The sequence below is a fragment of the Tyto alba genome, unplaced genomic scaffold (genome assembly GCF_018691265.1).
Source record: "Tyto alba isolate M040663 unplaced genomic scaffold, T.alba_DEE_v4.0 Super-Scaffold_17, whole genome shotgun sequence".
Classification (NCBI taxonomy): Eukaryota; Metazoa; Chordata; class Aves; order Strigiformes; family Tytonidae; genus Tyto; species Tyto alba.
The window spans coordinates 10,251,690-10,269,552 of record NW_024881279.1 but is presented as its reverse complement, the minus strand read 5'-3'; the positions used below and the strand labels follow the sequence as shown (position 1 = coordinate 10,269,552).

Sequence of the window (17,863 nt, the reverse complement as noted above, 5' to 3'; positions counted from 1 at the left end):
GTAGTGTTTTATCCAACAAGGGCTTAATTTTTTTTAGCTTGCAGATTCTTTAGGAGCTGGCACTAAAGTCTCAGTCTTCCCACTTCAGGTCTGCAATAACAACAAGAACTGTCACTGCAACCAGGGGTGGGCTCCCCCATTTTGCAACAAGCAGGGGGGAGGAGGAAGCTTGGACAGTGGTCCCCCCATGCCCGAAGGTGAGTGGGACCAACTTTACTATGGTGGCACTTCAGAAGGACTTGAATTAGATTGTGAGCTGAGAGTTTTCCATTTAACTAACTCTACTTTCTTGCTTTCAGGCCCTTCAGCGGTTGTGATAACTCTCGCAATCCTGGCTCCCATTCTCCTTCTCATTGGAATTCTGTTTTTATTCTATTATCTGAAATGTTGGAATAAATTTTCCATCTGTTCTCTAAAGAAGACCCCGCAGTTCAGGTAAATTGTCAGTATTGTGCCTTGTCTGCTTGCATTCACCCCCCTTTCAGTGCCAGGACAGAAGAGAAATTTCAAAGGCTTTGAGGAATGTGACTAAATGAGGTTACTGGTATAGTCAATATTTGCTTCTCATTTTTTTATTTGAGTTGAAAAGTAATGGAAAATACAGCAAAGAAAAAGGAGAAAACTTGTTAAGAAAATAACAGTTATTCTTTTCTTTCTCTCATTGTCAGCGACACCTCTGCAAATGGGCATGCCAACCCTGCCTTCAAGTTGAAAACCCCCCAGGAACAGAGGAAGGTAGGGACAAGGTCACCTTCTACCCTCCTAGGGAGAGATGCAGCTGCCTGAGGATGTGGGAGGTGGTTCCCTTTTACACTGCAGCTGGGGAGTGGTTTTATCCAAAGGTGGGAAAAACAGACAGACATCACCCATGGCTGAAAGTCAGTGTGAGCTGAATGTGGTATCTATTTCTAGCAATTTCCTTACAGGCAGGAGCTGGGATTTGACCAGGCCTGTGTGGCCACTTGTGTCTCCTAATAGCTCCTCTTTTGTCACGTCTCCCTCTCAAAACCATAGAATTTGCAAACCCTGGGTTTATTCACAAGCGTCACTTTTAATGCTAATGCCTGATTTACTCTGTTCTCTCGATTTCCATTTCTGCCTCATGATCCCAAACTGTCTTAGTCTATCTAATCAATGCCTACTAGACATATAAAACACATACTGGTGTGGCAGGCACTATTTTCTACTATGTGGCTCATAGACCTCATGTAGATCCTAAGTGCAGCAGAGAATAAAAAAGGTAGTTTGAAGTGGAAATACTAACTATGGGGATTTGTGGGTTTTTTGCACAGGTGATTGGCTTCCCTGAAATCCCATCAAAACCTCCTCCCCAGCAAGCTCCAGGGCACCAGATAAACACCCAGCAGCCATCCACCTTCTCCAGTGGCTACAGCTGTGGCGTGGGGCAGCCCCCCCGGCCAGCACAGCCGGCACCTGCAAAGGACGTTGGCCGGCGGACACCGCCGAGCCGGCCAGCACCTCCTGCTCCCAAACCCCCCTTCTCTCAGGTACGGGGTCACGCCGCTGTCCTGCAGATGCAGTTGGATGGGAGGTTGGTTCTGAGTGAGGCTGGTGAAGCTTCTCTCACTCTGGTGGGGATGTAGGAATTACCGTGCTCACTGGTGCATTCTCCATCACGTCACAGGACAACAACCAGTGGTCCGCCTTGCTTTGTAGTGTAGCTGACAATGACCGTGCTGGACACCAGCATGCACAATTACTCTTAATTCAGGTCCCCTAATCTCTTTGACCTGGACCTGAAGTCAAGCAGCTTGGACTGCAAAACAGCATTCACTTTACCAAGGTCATCTAAACATTTTTCAGCTGCAAATCAAATAGGTGATTTGCCAGAAATGAAAGGACTGTACAGATTTTTCCCTAAGCAAGCCTCGCATAGCTCTTACCATTTGCATGTATTTTATCCTCTGGAAACAAGCCCTTCTGAGATTACCGGTCTCATATTCAGTACTGAGTACAGGATCTCCATTCATTGGGATGATCCTCCAGGTATCTTGCACTTGTCCGTTCCTAGACTAGAGCCTGAGAAGCCTCAGACAAATTTTCATGTGCAACAGAAATGAGATCTTTAGTATGTTGCATTGGAAACATTAGACTTAAGCCAGACTGACCCTATCTTCTGTGAGCATCCTCGCCAAGAGGTTATTCTGAGGGTTATAAGAAAAGGTATTGATTTACTTCTTTTGCTGGAAATTTTGTTCTAAGCTTAGTACAGACCCCACATTCTTACGGAAAAGATGGTAAATCACTCAGACTGACTTAAGCTCATTTTACCAAAATATTTCCCTGCTAGCTTTTTTTAGGTTAGGACCAGAAAAGAAGCAAAGGGCTCAGTTACAGGGGATAGAAGGCTGGCTCCCAGGCAGTGTCTCTCTGAAGGATATAGAGGAAAACAAACCCAAAATATTTTAGTGAATGGGATTTTTCTCGAGCTCCATTGTTCCTGTGAACAGCCGGCACTTCAGCAGGAAAGAAAATTAAAACAAAAGCAGGAAGCTGTCTTTAGTCAATAAGGAATTAGGTATTCTTCCCAGCTGGTTGTTGACAAGTTCCCCACACTGTGTTCCCTCCCCAGTGCATCCAGTCTCTTTATCTCAGTCAGACCTACTAGATGGAACACTTTTCCTAGGATTTCCAAAAGAAACCTTACCATTTCTGGGTTGGAGGAGCCACAAGATGTAGAAGGCACATGGGAAAGGATTAATTTTACTGTTTGCTAGTGTCAGAGTCCTTCCTAGACATTTGCAGTATCTGCCAGCTTTTCTCTCTTGCTATTCCTATAGGAGCTCTTTAGACCCGGTGGTCCATGGGATTTAATCTGCCTTGTCCTTCTTGCAGTCACAGGGCAAGGTCCTTGGAGAGCAATAGATCCCCAAGCATCAACTGATGCAGCCGTCAAGCATCGCATTTATGCATAGTCTAAGGACACTGCAGGGGTTTTGGGTGCCCTCCAAGTTGTGAGTGCAGCTGTGTTTATTAAATCAACACCTGTAAGCCAGCGACTTAGCACAGAGACTAAGCAGCAGCAGGCAGTTAGTTCTTGTATGGGTAACTTCTCCCCAGGGGCATGCTTTACACTGAGATTCATTAGACGAATGGAAAATATAATGCTTTGAGTATCCTGTTAGGGACAGCTGTGTGCACAAACAGAGTAATAACTGATTGTAGGTGGGTGCAGGGCTGTGTGTGTTTGTATGGGCACACATATATACATGTACATAGGGTTTACAGGCAATCATATAGTGAGTGTACAAGTGTGAAGCTTGCTTCCAAACTTAAGTGCATCAATAATGTCGCTAATTAAAACGCTCTATAACATAGCTCTCCTATTACTTGCAAAATTCAAGGCTTAAAACTTCTGGATCCTTTAGTAGACAGAATATGTTATGCTTTCAGCCCACTGCTCCATTTAGGAGGCAGAGCAAGGTAACCCTGTGACCCTATTTGGTTGTCCTCAGTTTGAAGCCAGATGCCCAGCAGCCTAAGGCCATCCAGTCTTCATGAAACTTGATAGGTGAAAATCTTGTATGTGTTAAAACCCACTAATCACCTGCATAATACAATAAGCCATAGCAGCAGCCACCTGCACTCCTTCCTTGCTTCAGAGAGGGAGAGGTCTTTGCAGGCATGGTTTTACCTGTGTCCCTTCGGTCCTTTGTCTTGGGCAGGGATGCTACACGCTGAGTTGTGATGGGGACTCCTGCCTGGTCTGTAAGTTTTCTCCTGTTTTTCATCATGCAGCCATTAGATTGTAATATTCCTGGGGTTAACTCCAAACCAGAGACCTCAAGGTGGGCAGCTGCATACCCAGACCTACAAAAAAATGAAAAACCCAAGAGGTCTGGAGGAAACTATGGACATGCTCAGAAGTTCAGGCCATGTGAAGTGAATGTAAATATTTTCTCTGTTTTCAGAAAGGGCATCTTTCCAGGCTGAGAATTCAAAACTATTTTTCTCTTGTGTAGGATATTTCTAGGCCCCGGCCGCCCCAGAGAGCTTTGCCAGCTAATCCTGTCCCAGCCAGACCCAGAGCCTGTCCAGGGAACAGCCCGGCCATCTCGCTGCCTCCGGCACGCTCCAGAACCCCAGGATGGCTCCAGCCTGGGGCGGAGGTAAGCACTGAGTGATGTGATGGGAAGTATAGCTGTGTCCCCTCACCACTGGGGAATAAAAGCACTCCGAAGGAAGTAACCTTGTTATCATACTGCAAATCACCTTCATGCACAGCCCCAGAATGTGGAAATGAAGAGGCTGTTGGGTTGGTTGCCTTTGTTGCAGTGGTCTCTGTTTTCACCTGTTCCTTATTGAGCATTTACTGGATTAAGCCAGACAGTTAATTCAATCCTCCACATCCCTGAGCACTTCCTTAGGTAAGACATCTGTCTGTGTGAGCGGGGCTGAACAACATGGGGGTCAAGGTGTATCTTTCCTGAAATGGTTAGTGAAGAGCAAAACAAGAAGGTCCACACAAGACTTGAGGACCCCAGTAAGGAAGAGAAATTCTCTCTAGCCATGGCTAAGGAGATGCCTTCTCTGCAGGGGTGTTCCCCAAAATTGTCCTTAATAAGGACAGTTAAAAAGGCACTTTTAGTTGCTGAGTTCAGCTCCCTGCAAACTGGACCCCTGAACACAAAACACCCCCATTCCACACACCACAGGTGCAGCCTGCAGTATGCTTGAGGCCAGTTGTGAAAAATCAAGAGAACTGCTGGAACTTCATTGTGCTCCTGATGGGAGAGTTTCCTATGTGATGCATTAGGGTGTGAATGTATGCGAATGGAGACAGGCTTCCCCTGGCCAACTGTAATATCAGCTGAGGGAGAAGGCAGGGTTTAGTCTTTCATCAGTGCTCACTCCTCTCTCTTTTCCCCATTTTCCATCTCACCCAGAATACTGGTGTTGGGGCAGCTGGAGCAGCAAACATCTATAAAGTGGGATAGCCGGGCTCCTGTGAGCGCTCATGAAGCAGTCTGTTCCTGGCTGGCTCTGACCTTCACCTGAGACTGGATGGCCTTCATCACCCAAAAAACTGTTCACGGCCACAGACAGTGTCTTGGTTCCTCTCCTCTAGCCTCACAGGTTTCCTATGTGTCTCAACAAGCTGCAGTCAGGCTTGGCAGGAGTGCCTCCAGGAACTGTGCCGGTACATGCCAAGCTGAACTCAACTCTCTCTGCTGATAGCCTTTTCCATGTAGGGATGACTTCTTTATACGGTATTTAAACATTATTGTGCAATATCCAATGCAGGGATGGGGTAATGGGGGTTTCACGTGTTTTTAATCAGTTATTTAAGTGTTACCAGGGAGAACAATCTGTGAGTGCAGGTGCTGGCCCTGATGGGCTTTCATGTAAGACCCAGCCCTGTTGGCTTCCTCAGCTGCATACATTGGTGCTATACAGAAACCGCTGCCTCTTGGGAGCACAGAAGGCAGCCATTGATAACTTTCTTCATCTTATTCTCAGTTTACAGTGGGTGGCAGGTGGGGCCACACCAGGGAGCAAACCATGGAAATATTCCTGGTTAAAATAATTTGTGGGTCACAGTGGATTTTGATTAGCTTTAATAGTGCGGATTAATTATTTTCCTCATATAACCATCTACTGTAAGAGCATTGCAACCTGTCTGTCCTCCAGCACTTGCTTGTCTTGCCTCAGTGCTGTAAGACCCGACAGCATCCCCAGCGTGGCCCGTGCACTCACATCCATGTCATTGGGACACAGTCAAGGTACGACAGGGAAACTCTCTGGCCAAGATACACAGCAAATGGCTGGAAGGAAGCTCAGCAAGTCAGTGCTGAAACCTCCTCTCCAGCATGCGGTACCGTGGATCAGTAGATACTTTTCCACATGTCTCCTCAGGCTTCTGTCCATGCTGAGTAGTAATTCAGCATGGGCTGTCTGCTCCCCATAGCAGTGAGAAACCTACCTTTAAATTGCCCAGGTGGTAAAACAGCAGAAATATTAGTGTAACATATGGTGCTTTTGTAGGGCAGCTCATTTACTCCAGGCTTTTTCTCCAGGACGTGGATGGAGAGAGCTGTCTGTGTGCACTTTAAGCAGCTGATGGTTCTGACCCTGAGGATGGTCCCTTATGAATTTGTTTTTTTTATTCCTCTTAATAGTTTGGGCTTTTGTACATTTTTTCTCAGGAATTTAAATTAAGACCTTTTGTTATGCCAAATTTTTTTCTTCTTTTCCTTTAAATGATTTCCTAGGAGGACATAGGGAATTCTGGAGCTATGGTTACAACAGTTCTGTTGTGGCTGATTTATTATGGACAAATCTTCAGTGTGATTGCTGCTGCACATGTGAGAAACTGTATTATTGGCATAAAGAAAATGAGTCTTGTCTGATGGTTCTCTTTCCCTAAACTCTACTGATCAAAAAACAAACAAACAAAGAAACCAGATAAACCCTAAGCACTCATTAAAATTGTAGTTATATGCAGCAGTGTATCTGTAGGATGACTTAAACCACACTAGTTTTCACAACTTTACTACCTCTTACTCCACAAGGAAATAGTACAGAGGGTGTGACTTGAATTTCTGGTTGATAATTCCTTATCTTTATCATTTTGGACCTTTTCTTACCTTCTATATGCCTGGAAAACAAACCAACCTAAAATACTTTCTCTGAAATAAGGGATGGCAAGTGAAGGACATCAGCTTTCTAAACCTTAGATGTCTTTTTCTATAGTTGAACTATATTATATATAAAAAACCTATATTCAGACAACCCCCAAATCTCTTTCTTGGGGTGCAGGTAATGTGGCTATGTAATGGCATGTTTTCCTGCTCACAGCTGGAGCAAAGTTGGGCACATACTGTAATAGTACAGATTCAACCAGAAGAACTTGATCTTACATCCAAGCCCTTGAAGACAGCAGCATATTTCTGCTGCAGGCCCTAATCTTTATCAAATGGCCACCAAAAATCAGTAAGAATATTTTCACTGCATTTCATGTGAACATGGGGTCAAGCTTTTAAAAAATTCCCTCAGACACACAAAGCTCAGAGAACAACTGGATGTTCCAAAATGCTAATGGAAAACTTTATTGCCAGAGTATCAAAGTCTACAAAAGGTAGTTTCAAGTAAGTCCTTTTAATTTTCTATATGTGTGCAAGTTGAGGAATAAGAATAGGGGAACTGCAGGAGTAAAATGTGATTTTTTTAGAAAGATAATATCACTTAGGAGAACATATACCAAAATACATCTCACTTTCTCCTGTATCCACATATTAATGGTTTACAATAATGCTCTCTGTGCATCTATGCAAATACTTGAAGAACACAATTCATTGTGCCTTTTGCCTAGTTTTAATAAATTTGTCAGTTGTCATTAACAAATATTCTGTCACTGTGTACTATTTTGGTTCAATTCTTCATTTTATGTGTAGCATTTGTCGAGAGATGGCAGGCTATCTGGAGGAATGGCTTTTATGAAATGCAGTTCTAGGCAGTGAGAAGGATGAGTCCCGTTCACAATATATTTCTAAATTAAAATGCATAAAGCGTTATACCAATTAGGATGCCAAAACTAGAGCTACAGTGAACTACTTTGATTATTTTCTGCTACCAAAGGAGGGCGCTGCTGTTTTTCTCTCTGCCCCAGATGCTCTTTCTGCTGGACTCTGCTGTCCTTCAGTCTGTTTATCCTTTAGGGCTACACTGCACAGAGAAAGCATTAAAAACTTTCAGACACATCTGCAAGGGTTTGGTTTTTTTTTTTTTTTGGTTTTTTTTTTTTTTTTTTTAGCAAAAGCCTTTATTTCCCTTTCCACATTCCAAAAAAGTACTGAAATGTTATTAAAATAAGAGATTGTATACTCCTCTCCCCAAAACCCCAAGATGTATTTGCTCAGAGGCGCCCAGACCCAGGTACAAGCAGGTCAGCATCTCAGACAGCATCTGCGTGCCATGGTCCTGGGCTATCCCAGCCAGAGCTGTCTCCAGACCAAGCCAGCTTGACAAAGCTGGCTCAGGCTTCAGTGCTCCCAGTTTGGGATTTGCTATGAGCAAATGGGCTCCAGTCTCCTTGTGCTATAAGACATAGCAGCAAGATAGGAGAAAATTTCAGCTGTGGTATTAGCTTCCTTTTTTACCTTCCAGCTCAGAATGTTATTTCTCCCATCCCTTCATCCTCACCACTGATATATATCCAAGGGCGTTTTGAAGGTGAGCTGTGAGCAAGAGTCCAGGTAACATCCATACTAAATTGAGAAAGATGGAAAGGGGTGAACGGGACCACTCTGGGATAAACTGAATCCCTACAGCTCTGCAGAGTATCATCCACTTATGCCTGTTTGGCTCTTAACATGCAGCTCAGACGTCCCTCTAAACAAACAAACAAGCTGGGAAAAAAAAAAAAAACAAAACAAAACAAAACAAAACAAACTTTTGGGCTTAAATGATAGCAGGACAAGTCATGGGGCTCAAAGAGTTGGGGGGCTCTACAAGCTCAAGACATTTTGTAAGAGAAAAAAACACTTAAAATTTACAGCCACTTGGTCTTTCAGGCTGAAAAGATTTTCACAGACCATAAAAAGTCTTGAAGATGGTGGCAGTTTCTCTTGACATGGAGTTTACCCTGCCAGAGCTCCCCAGTCTGAGCAGGGGCTGCCCCTTGCTCAGGTGAGGTGTGGATCAGGCCCAGCAGCTTCACCAACCACATCAACGTAGCCTGGGCACCATAGCTGCTAAGGAAAAAAACCCAGACAAACAAAACCCCACATAAAACTAACTCCTACACCTCACAAAAAACTAAAGTTGAAAAAGATTTTTCTGCCATGGTTCTGTAAAAACACTTCATGGCTTGGGTTCTGTCACTGAGCCTGAGTGAGCACCTCTTCCAAAATTTGTGATATTTTGCCCATATTCACCAACATTCTTGTCCTGTATTTGTAGAGCAAGTAATTAAACATGGATTAGCAGAGTCTGAATAACAGGAGTGCACCATTCAGTCCTTGTCTCTCTCCTCCGTTTGAGATACTGGTATGTGTTTTAGAGTTCATGAAAGTGTCTAGAAAGAAAAAAAAAAAAAAAAAGGACAAAAAACATTAATTAATGACTTAATCACAGCCTGGAAATAAACACATCAATGGCCACCCCTGGGAAGGAGTGCAAGAGTAAACATTAGCCCTGCCAAGAATAAAAGATGGGAAGGGGCCTCAGTGAGCTTTGACCCAGGAGTATATTTCAAGAGGATTTTAATTTTCAGCAGCTGCATGTGTTAAAGCCCAGTGAGGGTTAAACATGCCCCTTGCTGCCACACCATGAAAAAGATCCAATCCAAAAGGCCAGAAAAAGACTTGGCTTGACTCTACCAAGCTTTAGATAAGACACTGTTGGTTTTATTTCTGCTTTTCCTTTTTTTTAGATTTCTCACTAGCATCTGGAATATTGTTATCAACCCATTCACCCAACTGCCAGACCCTCATGTATAACTTGCTTAGTGTAGAGCATGGATACTTTGGGTTTATCCTCTGGGGCGATGCTGGAGTTGTCCACCTCTATCAGGATGTTCTTGTCATCTCGGGTGACTGGCACTTGCTGTCCACTCTGGAGGACTTGTGGTAGGTTTCCTAAACTGACGTCCATGTCTTTGAAGGCATGGAGTAGAAACACCCCCAAAATGATGGTGAGGAAGCCACAAACTGTCCCAATGATGTCAACTACGGTCATGGCGACCCACTCCTTAAAGAGGATGATGGAAGTTGCGATGACGATGGTGGTGAACAGCACATAGTAGATGGGAAACACCAAAGAGGTGTTAAAAATGTCTAGAGACTTATTGAGGTAGTTAATCTGTGTAGTGATGGATGCCACCAGCGTGATGACTAGGATCCATGTCAATGGGTGCTGCAGCACAAGCTGGCCAGCAAAGAAGCCCTTGATGGCAATACCCAGGCCCTTGACTGAGGACACAGAGAAGGCACCAATAACAGAGCAGATGGTAAGGTAGATTAGGATGTTGCTCTGGCCATAGCGGGGTGCGAGGTAGAAGATCAGGAGGAAGCAGACAGCCAAGAGGATTGCGGCATAAGCGAGGAAACCTGGAAGAGAAAGAGAAGTAACTCAAAACTGAGTGACAAGCATGGGGAGCAATATGCACTGCCCAGTCCTGAGAGAGAAAACATGAGCTCGTGCATACCTGGCTCTTTCAGCTTGGAAGACATTTCATCCAGAGTGGTGACCTCCTCATCCTCTGGGGCATGTATCACCATCACGGTGCTGCCCACAAGGCTGAGCATGCAGCCCAGCTTTCCCAGCAGATTGAGCCGTTCTCCAAGCAAATACGAAGACAGGATGGCACTGCGCAGGACAGAAAAATGTCAGGTGGTGCTTTAAAGTCCTTTAAAGAAGGAACAGCAGTTAAATAAGGTAAAGAATGCCTCCATGTGCCTTCACAAGAACACAGATTTGGAGTAAATTTGTTGGATTCCAATGTATTAATACACAGTCACATTGCATCTACTGACAGCAGAACCTGCAGAGATGCAGGTGTGATTTATAGATCTGCAAAAACATCTAGTTGTTGTCCATAAAAATTTGGGGCAAGACACTAGAGCAGTCCTAACTCCCAGTTTGCTTATGCATTTCACAATAACAGTCCTTCTAGAAAACCTTCAGTACCTCGAGTTATGTATCTTGATATGAATCTCCTTTTAAAAATAAAGAAATAAAATAGGGTTTCAGCTCTATTGCCAAAAGACAGAAGTATAAAACCGCAACATCAGAGCACCCTAAAAGCTTACAAAATAAAAGGCAAAAGAAAGTTTAAAAAGAAACATGCTGTTTTGGACCCTTTTAGGTTTTTAGTACTATTCACTACAAGAAAAAAAAAAACCAAAACAAAACCACCAACTTTGAATTGGCTAAAGAGCTGGAATAAGGAAGGAAATAACACTGATATTTGCAATAATTTAACCTGAAATGTATGTGGCTGCTATCCACATGCAGCATTTCCAGAAAGGCATACTACTTAATTCAGTGGTTTCCAAATGATCCCCCAAAAGGACAACAACTGTTAAGTGTTTTTAAGAAAACACTGGGACTTTTTTCCCTTTAGGCAGAATGAATCATATCTGCATCACTTCAAGTCTTTCTATCTTACAAGACAAGCAAGCAAACAAAAAAGGCAAACTATAGACACATAAATCACCTTATGAGCACGCTCAGAGCCCCCAGAGGCGTGACAATAGTTGCAGGAGCAAAGGCATAGGCAGCAAAGTTGGCAGCTTCCCCTCCACCCACTAAACAAACACAAGAAAAATAAATACCAGTGAGTTACAGTATAAATTTTGTGTTTTCTCTTGTGGGCTTGCAAGCTAGTAAGATGTCAGAGAGTGGGTTTTATTATAGGGGTTTCACATGTCTGCTAAACAGGGCCAGATAGTGGGTGAAAACTCTATTACAAATTAACACAAACAGAGAGGCATCCCTGGAACCCTGGAGCCCCACACAGAGGGACTGGGGGTGCCAGGGCTTGGCTGTGTCACAGCTGACACATATCAACTCAATGAACCCCGCAGCCCAGCCAGGCAGCTGCAGGGTGTTGGGGTGATTAGTGAGGGGGTGGGCTGTTTTGGGAGCTGCTGTGAAACTGCTCCTCACCTACAAACTGTCTCCTTGGGGCTGTGGTGTTACCCTCTGGCTGAGCTGTCCTTGTCCCTTGAGTAGTGAGTATTGTGTGCTTGCTTATGGGTTGTGCTACGGTGGTTTGGAGCAGGAACTGTCAAGGGCAGAGCAAGGTGGGGGTACCTTGAGCTGCTGCCACTGCAATGAGAGCCAGAAAAGACTGCTCTGGAAAATCTCTGCTGCCTCTTTGCACAGTCATGAGTCCAATTTGAGAAGATACTGGAATGTTGCATCATGAAAAGAAAGATTTAAGGCTTGCTCTAAGGCAAAGCAAGTTTTGCTCACGAAAGGAATTGCTATCAACACCTCCTTGCTATCTCCTTTGTGCTGCAGCAGCAACCTTGCGCCGAGCCTGGGAGGCTCTCTGCCTTGTTCTTGGTATGCAGGCAGACCAGCCAGCTGCCTTATTAAAACCTGGCTTTTCATGCTTTGGATCAAGTAAAACTGAGCTAACAAGCCCTACCAGCCCTGCAGGAGGATGGTGAGGGAGATCCCGTGTGGCTGACTGCCTCTGCTCTCCTTGAGGTACCACTGCTGGTGATGGGGGGAACTTGCAAGAAAAAAGACTTTAAACTGTCAGATGATGGGCTCATTTCACAGCTAATTCACAGGGACAGACCCTGGAAAAGCTGCAAACCCAGGGAAACAGCTTCTACTTACTGGTTAACAAGCCAGCCCACCAGAGCCAGTCCTTTAGGTAGCCATGGCCTCCGTCTCCTGAGGAAGCAAAGCACACAGGTGTTCAGGAGTTACTCCAAAGAACACGGTTGATTAAGAGATGAGAAATACCCCTTTGGAGAGAGATAAATTGTAAGGGGAAGAGTGTGACAAAGAAAACAGCCTGGAAGGACAGACTATGCAGACATACCATCCTGTGTGGAAATTATGTTGAGTCAAGGGATTAGCAGAAGCTGGCACTTGGGGCTGGGTAATGCAAAAACAATAAAAGCAGTTGTTTAATCCCATGTGGGAATGGCACCCACTGCCCCAAAGCCCCAGAGGTTCTCAGCCTGGAGTGCAGCCTGCCCTGCTGCAGCATGGAGCCTGGGGCTGCCCTTCAGCCCTGAGTGCTGTGGTCGTCCTCGCTGGTTCATCAGGGTGCACTGGCCCCTAAACCCAGCAATAAACACTCCAGCTGACAACCCACAGACCAGACGTGTTTTGTCTTGCCTGTTCTCTATGGGGCACTCCTGGAGCAGACGGATGAAGGATGGCAGGGGCTGCTCTGTGCAGGGTGCCCCTGGGACACAACCACCCTGCATCCTGCCCGTGGGGAGCCCACGCTTCACCTCGCATAGCTCCAGCTTGCTGTGGAGTCTCGTGCGTGGGCTCTAAGGTAAGACAATGAGTTTTTTCCAAACCTAGTTCAAGTGGGAGTTATCGCTATGAAAGGTGAAGGGGGGACAAAAACCAGTCGGTTGATCTGTGCGGGCCTGTGGTGCCTGAGTTTGTGTTGCTGTATGGTCATGGTGAAGGCTTCCTGCGTCCTGTCCCAGAATCTATCTGTTCCTTTTGCACACTGCCTCCTATCATAGTTGTATCATAGGGTCTCAGCGTGAACTGCTAGAAATCCTAATGTTTAACTTTATGTGGAACAGTCATTATGTGACTGAGCATTTCTGATGAAAAATTATTCCTGGCATTGGAACGACTCAATGAAAGGAAATGTGCATATAAATGAGGAAGAATGGACAAATTGTGTTGGGAACTAATCCAGTTCTGGTCTTAACCCATAAGCTGTTAGGTGTAAGGAGTTTGAGCCTGCTGACATTGTGAACCCTGATTTTACTGGGTCAGAGCGAGCCCATCTTTTGGATAAGTCTGACCTGGTTGGAGCTGTCAGTAGCAGCACTTTGACCTGCCTTGGAGAAAAGTGATGTGTTCAGTCAGCAGGGGTGAAACAGTGGGACTGAGAGATTAAAGGGTGAGATATAGAAAGGGGGAATGAAGAGGCAGATAGGAATTTGCTAGAATCCAGACTCTTCTGGTTCCTCAAGTTCACAAATGCTCAAGTTCAAATGCTATGCTTTGGTATTCCTTAGAAATTGCTGTGTTGTTTTGTTTTGTTTGGTTGCATTATTTCTCAAGAACTCTTTTTGACAACTGCAGCTTTCTGTCATTAATCTCTAATTCCTGGTTAAACATCCTGAAGAACAAGGATGGGTTTGCTCTTGATTTACTTGCTTGGCTCTGCTGTGGGAGGAGTTCATGGAGGCAAGGAGGGAGACATCTTCTACAATTGAAACAGTACTGATATTTCATTGTGCAAATATAAGGTGAAAAGCAAATCTGTGTGAGTTCAGCAGTTGCATGCAGCCAGCCTAATGGCAGGGACTGGAGACAGACTCGAGACTGGACTGGACTGCCTCAGGCGCTGTTGGTAGCTTTGCTGCTCACCTGTTGGTTGACTCTGGACAGTCATGTCATCATTCCATGCCTCCATGTCCTTGTATGGGGACAGTAATACCAACTTCCTTTGTAAAATGATTTAAGAATTGTTCCTAGGCCAGAACAGGGAAGCAGTATTTTAATCATCATTATTTTGTTCTGGAGTTATGCAAGTAGGTCAGCTGCCAGGTGGCATTTACACTGCTGCTAGAGTGAATGTTTGCAACGCTGATGGGATGCGTCCAATTCCAGTGTAATTCTGCAGTAGGCAGTGCTCCTCCACCGTTTCCCATCCACATATATGTGCACATAAGCACACGCCTTGCCCTAAGAGCCTGGTGCTAGAGGAATGTTATCTACACGTTGTTGAGCAGCATGCCTCTGAAGTGTCCTTTCTGAAAACCACAAGCAGAGTTCACACAGATCACAGGTGTGCATTCCTGCATTAATAAAAGGCGCCTGCTAATGGAATTAAAGCACACGGGGCCACATCCTTTTCTCAGTGACTTGGTGGCAAAGCTGCCTAGTGCATCAATAAGAGCAAAAGTGGGGTCATAAAGGTGAGCTGTTCTGCTCCAGTCTGTGGCATGGGGATGACTTGCACCTTTGTGCAAAGGGGCACGTTTCAAAGAGCTTTCAACACTTTGCTTCCTTCTGGCCTCACACTTTCCCATGCAAGAGCTGCTATGGGTACATATTTTTCTTCTGGTGGGTGCATATCTGATGACACAGTGCATGTGACTCGCTATTTGTGGTGCAAGGCAGGGGAATGCTGTATTTAGCTGAGTCCTTTCAATGCAGGGCTCTGTAAATTAGCTCCTCGGCTCCAGCACAAAACTGCTCCCTGAGTCTCAGACACAAACATACATGCAGAAAAGGTCTGTCTCACATTGCTGATGGAAGGCTGACATGTACCCAGAGGTGCTCCCTTGCCATACGAATGCTGGAGTTTGGATGATGTGTGTGGTTCTGGGAACAGGTGGGCCTCCTCCTTCCTGCCCCCCCCCCCCAAAAAGCCTTACCTGCCCTCGTGCCTCCCTTCTCCACCAGCCGTAGCAACCCCTTCTTCTTGAGGATGACGCTGCTTCCGATAAGGAAACTGGAGAAGACAGCCAAGCCCAGGCCAATGTAGAATCCATAAGTGCTTTCCAGCCGAGTTACCCAGAAGTTATCCAAAGTCCCATTGTCCTGGACAGAGTCAGTAGGCTCAGCATCGCTGATCACCCGGCACACAACCCGGTGGGAGAGGCACGAAAGGGTCACCAGAGACCCTGTGAGACCACCATGGAGATAAAATGGCAAATTACTGATATGACTATCAATAGTGCCTCTGTTTCTCTTTAAATTCATTCAGATGTCCCTCTGAACAGCCACTCATGCTGTCACCCTAAGAGCACACACCCACCAGCTCTCAAAAACTCAAGACACCTCTTTACTCACGTGTAGAAATGGCAAGGTATTGAGTAACGGACTGATGGAGTGTAGTTCAAGCAGCTTGTTAACACTGAATACATGTGCCAGTCTATTGAACTCGAAGGACACAAGGCCCACTATAATCAATTTGAATTTCCAAATATCTGTGCCAGAGTCTCTCCACCAAACTCCAATGTTATGAGTTCGAACTACTCTGCATCAACACTCAACCTTGTTGATTCAGAGGCTTTGGTGCTTTCCAGCCAACTAATCCCCCATCTGCCAGCTCGCTTACAGCTTCTAGATCTGGGTTTAATGTGGAGCGATGCCAGTGCTTTGTAATTGTGCACCTGTTCCAGCTCTGTACCCAGCAGTGCCACAGGATTGCTTGTACAACAACAGGCTTGTCCTGGACCAAAGTTTCATCTATGCATTGCCCCTACTGTCTAATGGTTTTATTCTACCAATCTGCAGAGCTCCTGAGTGCTTGTAAAGCATGCTAAATCCTGCCAGTGCTGAAGGACTGAAAGCAGGATGGTTTCCTGTTGTTAACACCAAAAGCACTAAGCTCCCGTGTCTCTAGCCAAGGTGTGTTGCTCTGTGTGGGTGGGAAAATTGCTGAGTTTCTTCCTATCTTCACACTCTTGCCACACCCAGCACATCTTTCTATTGCAACCTTTACTCTGAGTGTAGTAAAGATGGTGTGACTGCAACTGTGGGGAACAGAGCAGCCAGGCGGAGGGTCACAAAAGTACCTTTGTAGTAAAAAACTAATTTTCTGCCTGAACTCACGTAGGAATCATGGAGCAAGTATTTGTGTCTTTGCAGGCAGGGGTATGCAATGCCTAAACTGTTCACAGTGCCGCTGGCAGCCTGGGCATGGGTCCCACCTTTTCCTGAACCAAGAGACTGTCTTAGGTCTTCTGCAGCTGCACCCCCCGTTCCTGGCACATGTAGCTGAGGATTTGGATCTGAACGGGATCCAAACTTTTTCTAATAGGAAAAATTCCAGTGACTTTCACGATGAGTTTCTAAAGGTTCCGTAACAGGTTTTTTTTGCTAATGGAAAAACATCCTTGATTGTGGAGGTCTTTCTTGGGGAGCAGGGAGGACACCTTGTCTCCTCGGCTGAGTGTAAGTCTCTGCAATGTGCTACTGGGCACAAACATAAGGCAGTGGGATGGGGTGATTTTCGACTGAATTAGGTAATCTTTAAAGGAAAAAAAGAAAAATATTCCTAGTTTCTCTGCAAGCGCTGTGAGGCTGACACAGCGCAGCCGCTGGCTGCATGGCTCGCAGAGAAAGGGAGTTTTCCCATTCCCATACAGACCTCAAAAAAAGGAAAAGAAACCCCAAATCCCCAAAAGCAGAGCTGAGAGAGCGCAGCCCCAAAGGCGGGCGGGGGACGCGGTGGGGAGCCGGGGCTGCCTCCCCCCCCCTCCCCGCGGGCCCTCCCGCCGCTCTCCGCGGGCGCGCAGGGCTGAGCCCCGGGGCGCGTCCCGCTCAGCTCCCCCCCCCGCCCCCCCCCCCCCGCGGTGGTCCGGGCTGCACCCACCGTTGCTGCAGCTGCTGTTGGCCTCCAGCGGCTCCATCCCGTTCGTTCTCCGGCGGGCTCAGAGCATCCCGGCGGGGCTGGGCAGGGCCGGGCCGCGCTGCGCTGCGCTGCCAGCAGCACCTCTGCCCGCCCGGCTCCTCCTCCGGGACGGGCCCGGCCCGGCGCTGCGCTCGCTGCACCGGCCGCAGGTACGCGTGCAAGGCTTGCACACTCCCCCGGGCAACCCCTGCGCCCCAGCCCCATCGCTGCCCTGGCCCCGCGGCCCCTGCCCCCCGGGGGGCGGGGGGGGGGGGGGGTACGGCGGCAGCAGCGGGTGGGTTCAACAGCCTTGGTACAGAGCCGGGACGAGGCTCCCCTGCCTCAGCCCAGCCAGGGATTTCTCCTCTGGAGTGTGTTTTTCTTACTGCAGGGGTTGGGAGAAGGTGCCGGGGAAGCAGGAGGCTGCGCGTCTGCTTAGGTGGGGGGTGAGCGCGGTTGCAGCGGGTGATGCGTGCTGCGAAGCCCTGGTCGTTATAGGTGCGCAGAGTATGGGGGAAGAGAAATCAAAAGTAAACAAGAAGTTAAATCCTGTGGTCCTGAAGATACCTCCTCGTATGAGAAGAGACTGTATCTGCAGCTAATACAGCAAGGAAACATCTCAGGAAGTGTCCTGTTGCTTCAAGCATTGGTGATTATTATTCTCCACTCAGTACAACGGCAGCGTGCTGTAGGCTGTAGGACTGAAGGACAAGGTTGGAGGGACTGAGAAATGTGTAGAGGTCTAAGGAAGATGGATATATCCTAATGGAAGTTTTGCGATGGGTGCACGGTTGCCTGCCCTCACTGTCCACGAAAGGCATGCTGAAGGTCACA

At 46.5% G+C, this 17,863-nt stretch overlaps 3 protein-coding genes across 5 annotated transcripts in view; 2 read left to right on the top strand and 1 right to left on the bottom strand.

Annotated features, from left to right (window-relative positions):
- ADAM19 (ADAM metallopeptidase domain 19) overlaps positions 1-8,372 on the top strand; it is a 38,564-nt gene extending 30,192 nt beyond the window's left edge. The window contains exons 18-23 of the mRNA XM_033006198.2: positions 89-197; positions 300-435; positions 669-735; positions 1,293-1,508; positions 3,984-4,130; positions 4,908-8,372. Of these exons, the coding sequence (XP_032862089.2) occupies positions 89-197; positions 300-435; positions 669-735; positions 1,293-1,508; positions 3,984-4,130; positions 4,908-4,958 (726 nt within the window). The 3' untranslated portion in view covers positions 4,959-8,372. The remainder of the gene's footprint in view (positions 1-88; positions 198-299; positions 436-668; positions 736-1,292; positions 1,509-3,983; positions 4,131-4,907) is intronic.
- NIPAL4 (NIPA like domain containing 4) lies at positions 7,045-17,223 on the bottom strand. 3 transcript variants are annotated; one of them, XM_042790462.1, is made up of 8 exons: positions 17,012-17,223; positions 15,066-15,314; positions 12,316-12,372; positions 11,180-11,270; positions 10,169-10,329; positions 9,487-10,070; positions 8,993-9,037; positions 7,045-7,686 (listed from the first exon to the last, which is right to left on the bottom strand). In XM_042790462.1, exons 1-7 carry the CDS (start codon positions 17,046-17,048, stop codon positions 9,026-9,028), a joined length of 1,191 nt encoding a protein of 396 aa, XP_042646396.1. In that variant the 5' UTR covers positions 17,049-17,223; the 3' UTR covers positions 7,045-7,686; positions 8,993-9,025. The 3 variants fall into 3 exon arrangements, with proteins under 3 accessions (XP_042646396.1, XP_042646395.1, XP_032862020.2); XM_042790461.1 differs by having other exon boundaries at positions 7,045-9,037; XM_033006129.2 differs by lacking the exons at positions 7,045-7,686; positions 8,993-9,037 and having other exon boundaries at positions 9,044-10,070.
- FNDC9 (fibronectin type III domain containing 9) overlaps positions 12,109-17,863 on the top strand; it is a 35,017-nt gene continuing 29,262 nt past the window's right edge. The window contains exon 1 of the mRNA XM_033006200.2: positions 12,109-12,180. The gene's annotated coding sequence lies outside the window, so the exon portion shown is untranslated. The remainder of the gene's footprint in view (positions 12,181-17,863) is intronic.

Bases quoted from the DNA above. Each gene is read 5' to 3' on its own strand.
- NIPAL4 (XM_033006129.2), bottom strand. From the start codon at position 17,048: ATGGAGCCGCTGGAGGCCAACAGCAGCTGCAGCAACG. The intron at 11,271-12,315 runs GTAAGTAGAAGC...GTGTTTGTTTAG, and splicing joins GTGGGCTGGCTTGTTAACCA to TGGGTGGAGGGGAAGCTGCC. The intron at 10,330-11,179 runs GTGATTTATGTG...TGTCCTGCGCAG, and splicing joins GCTCTGAGCGTGCTCATAAG to TGCCATCCTGTCTTCGTATT.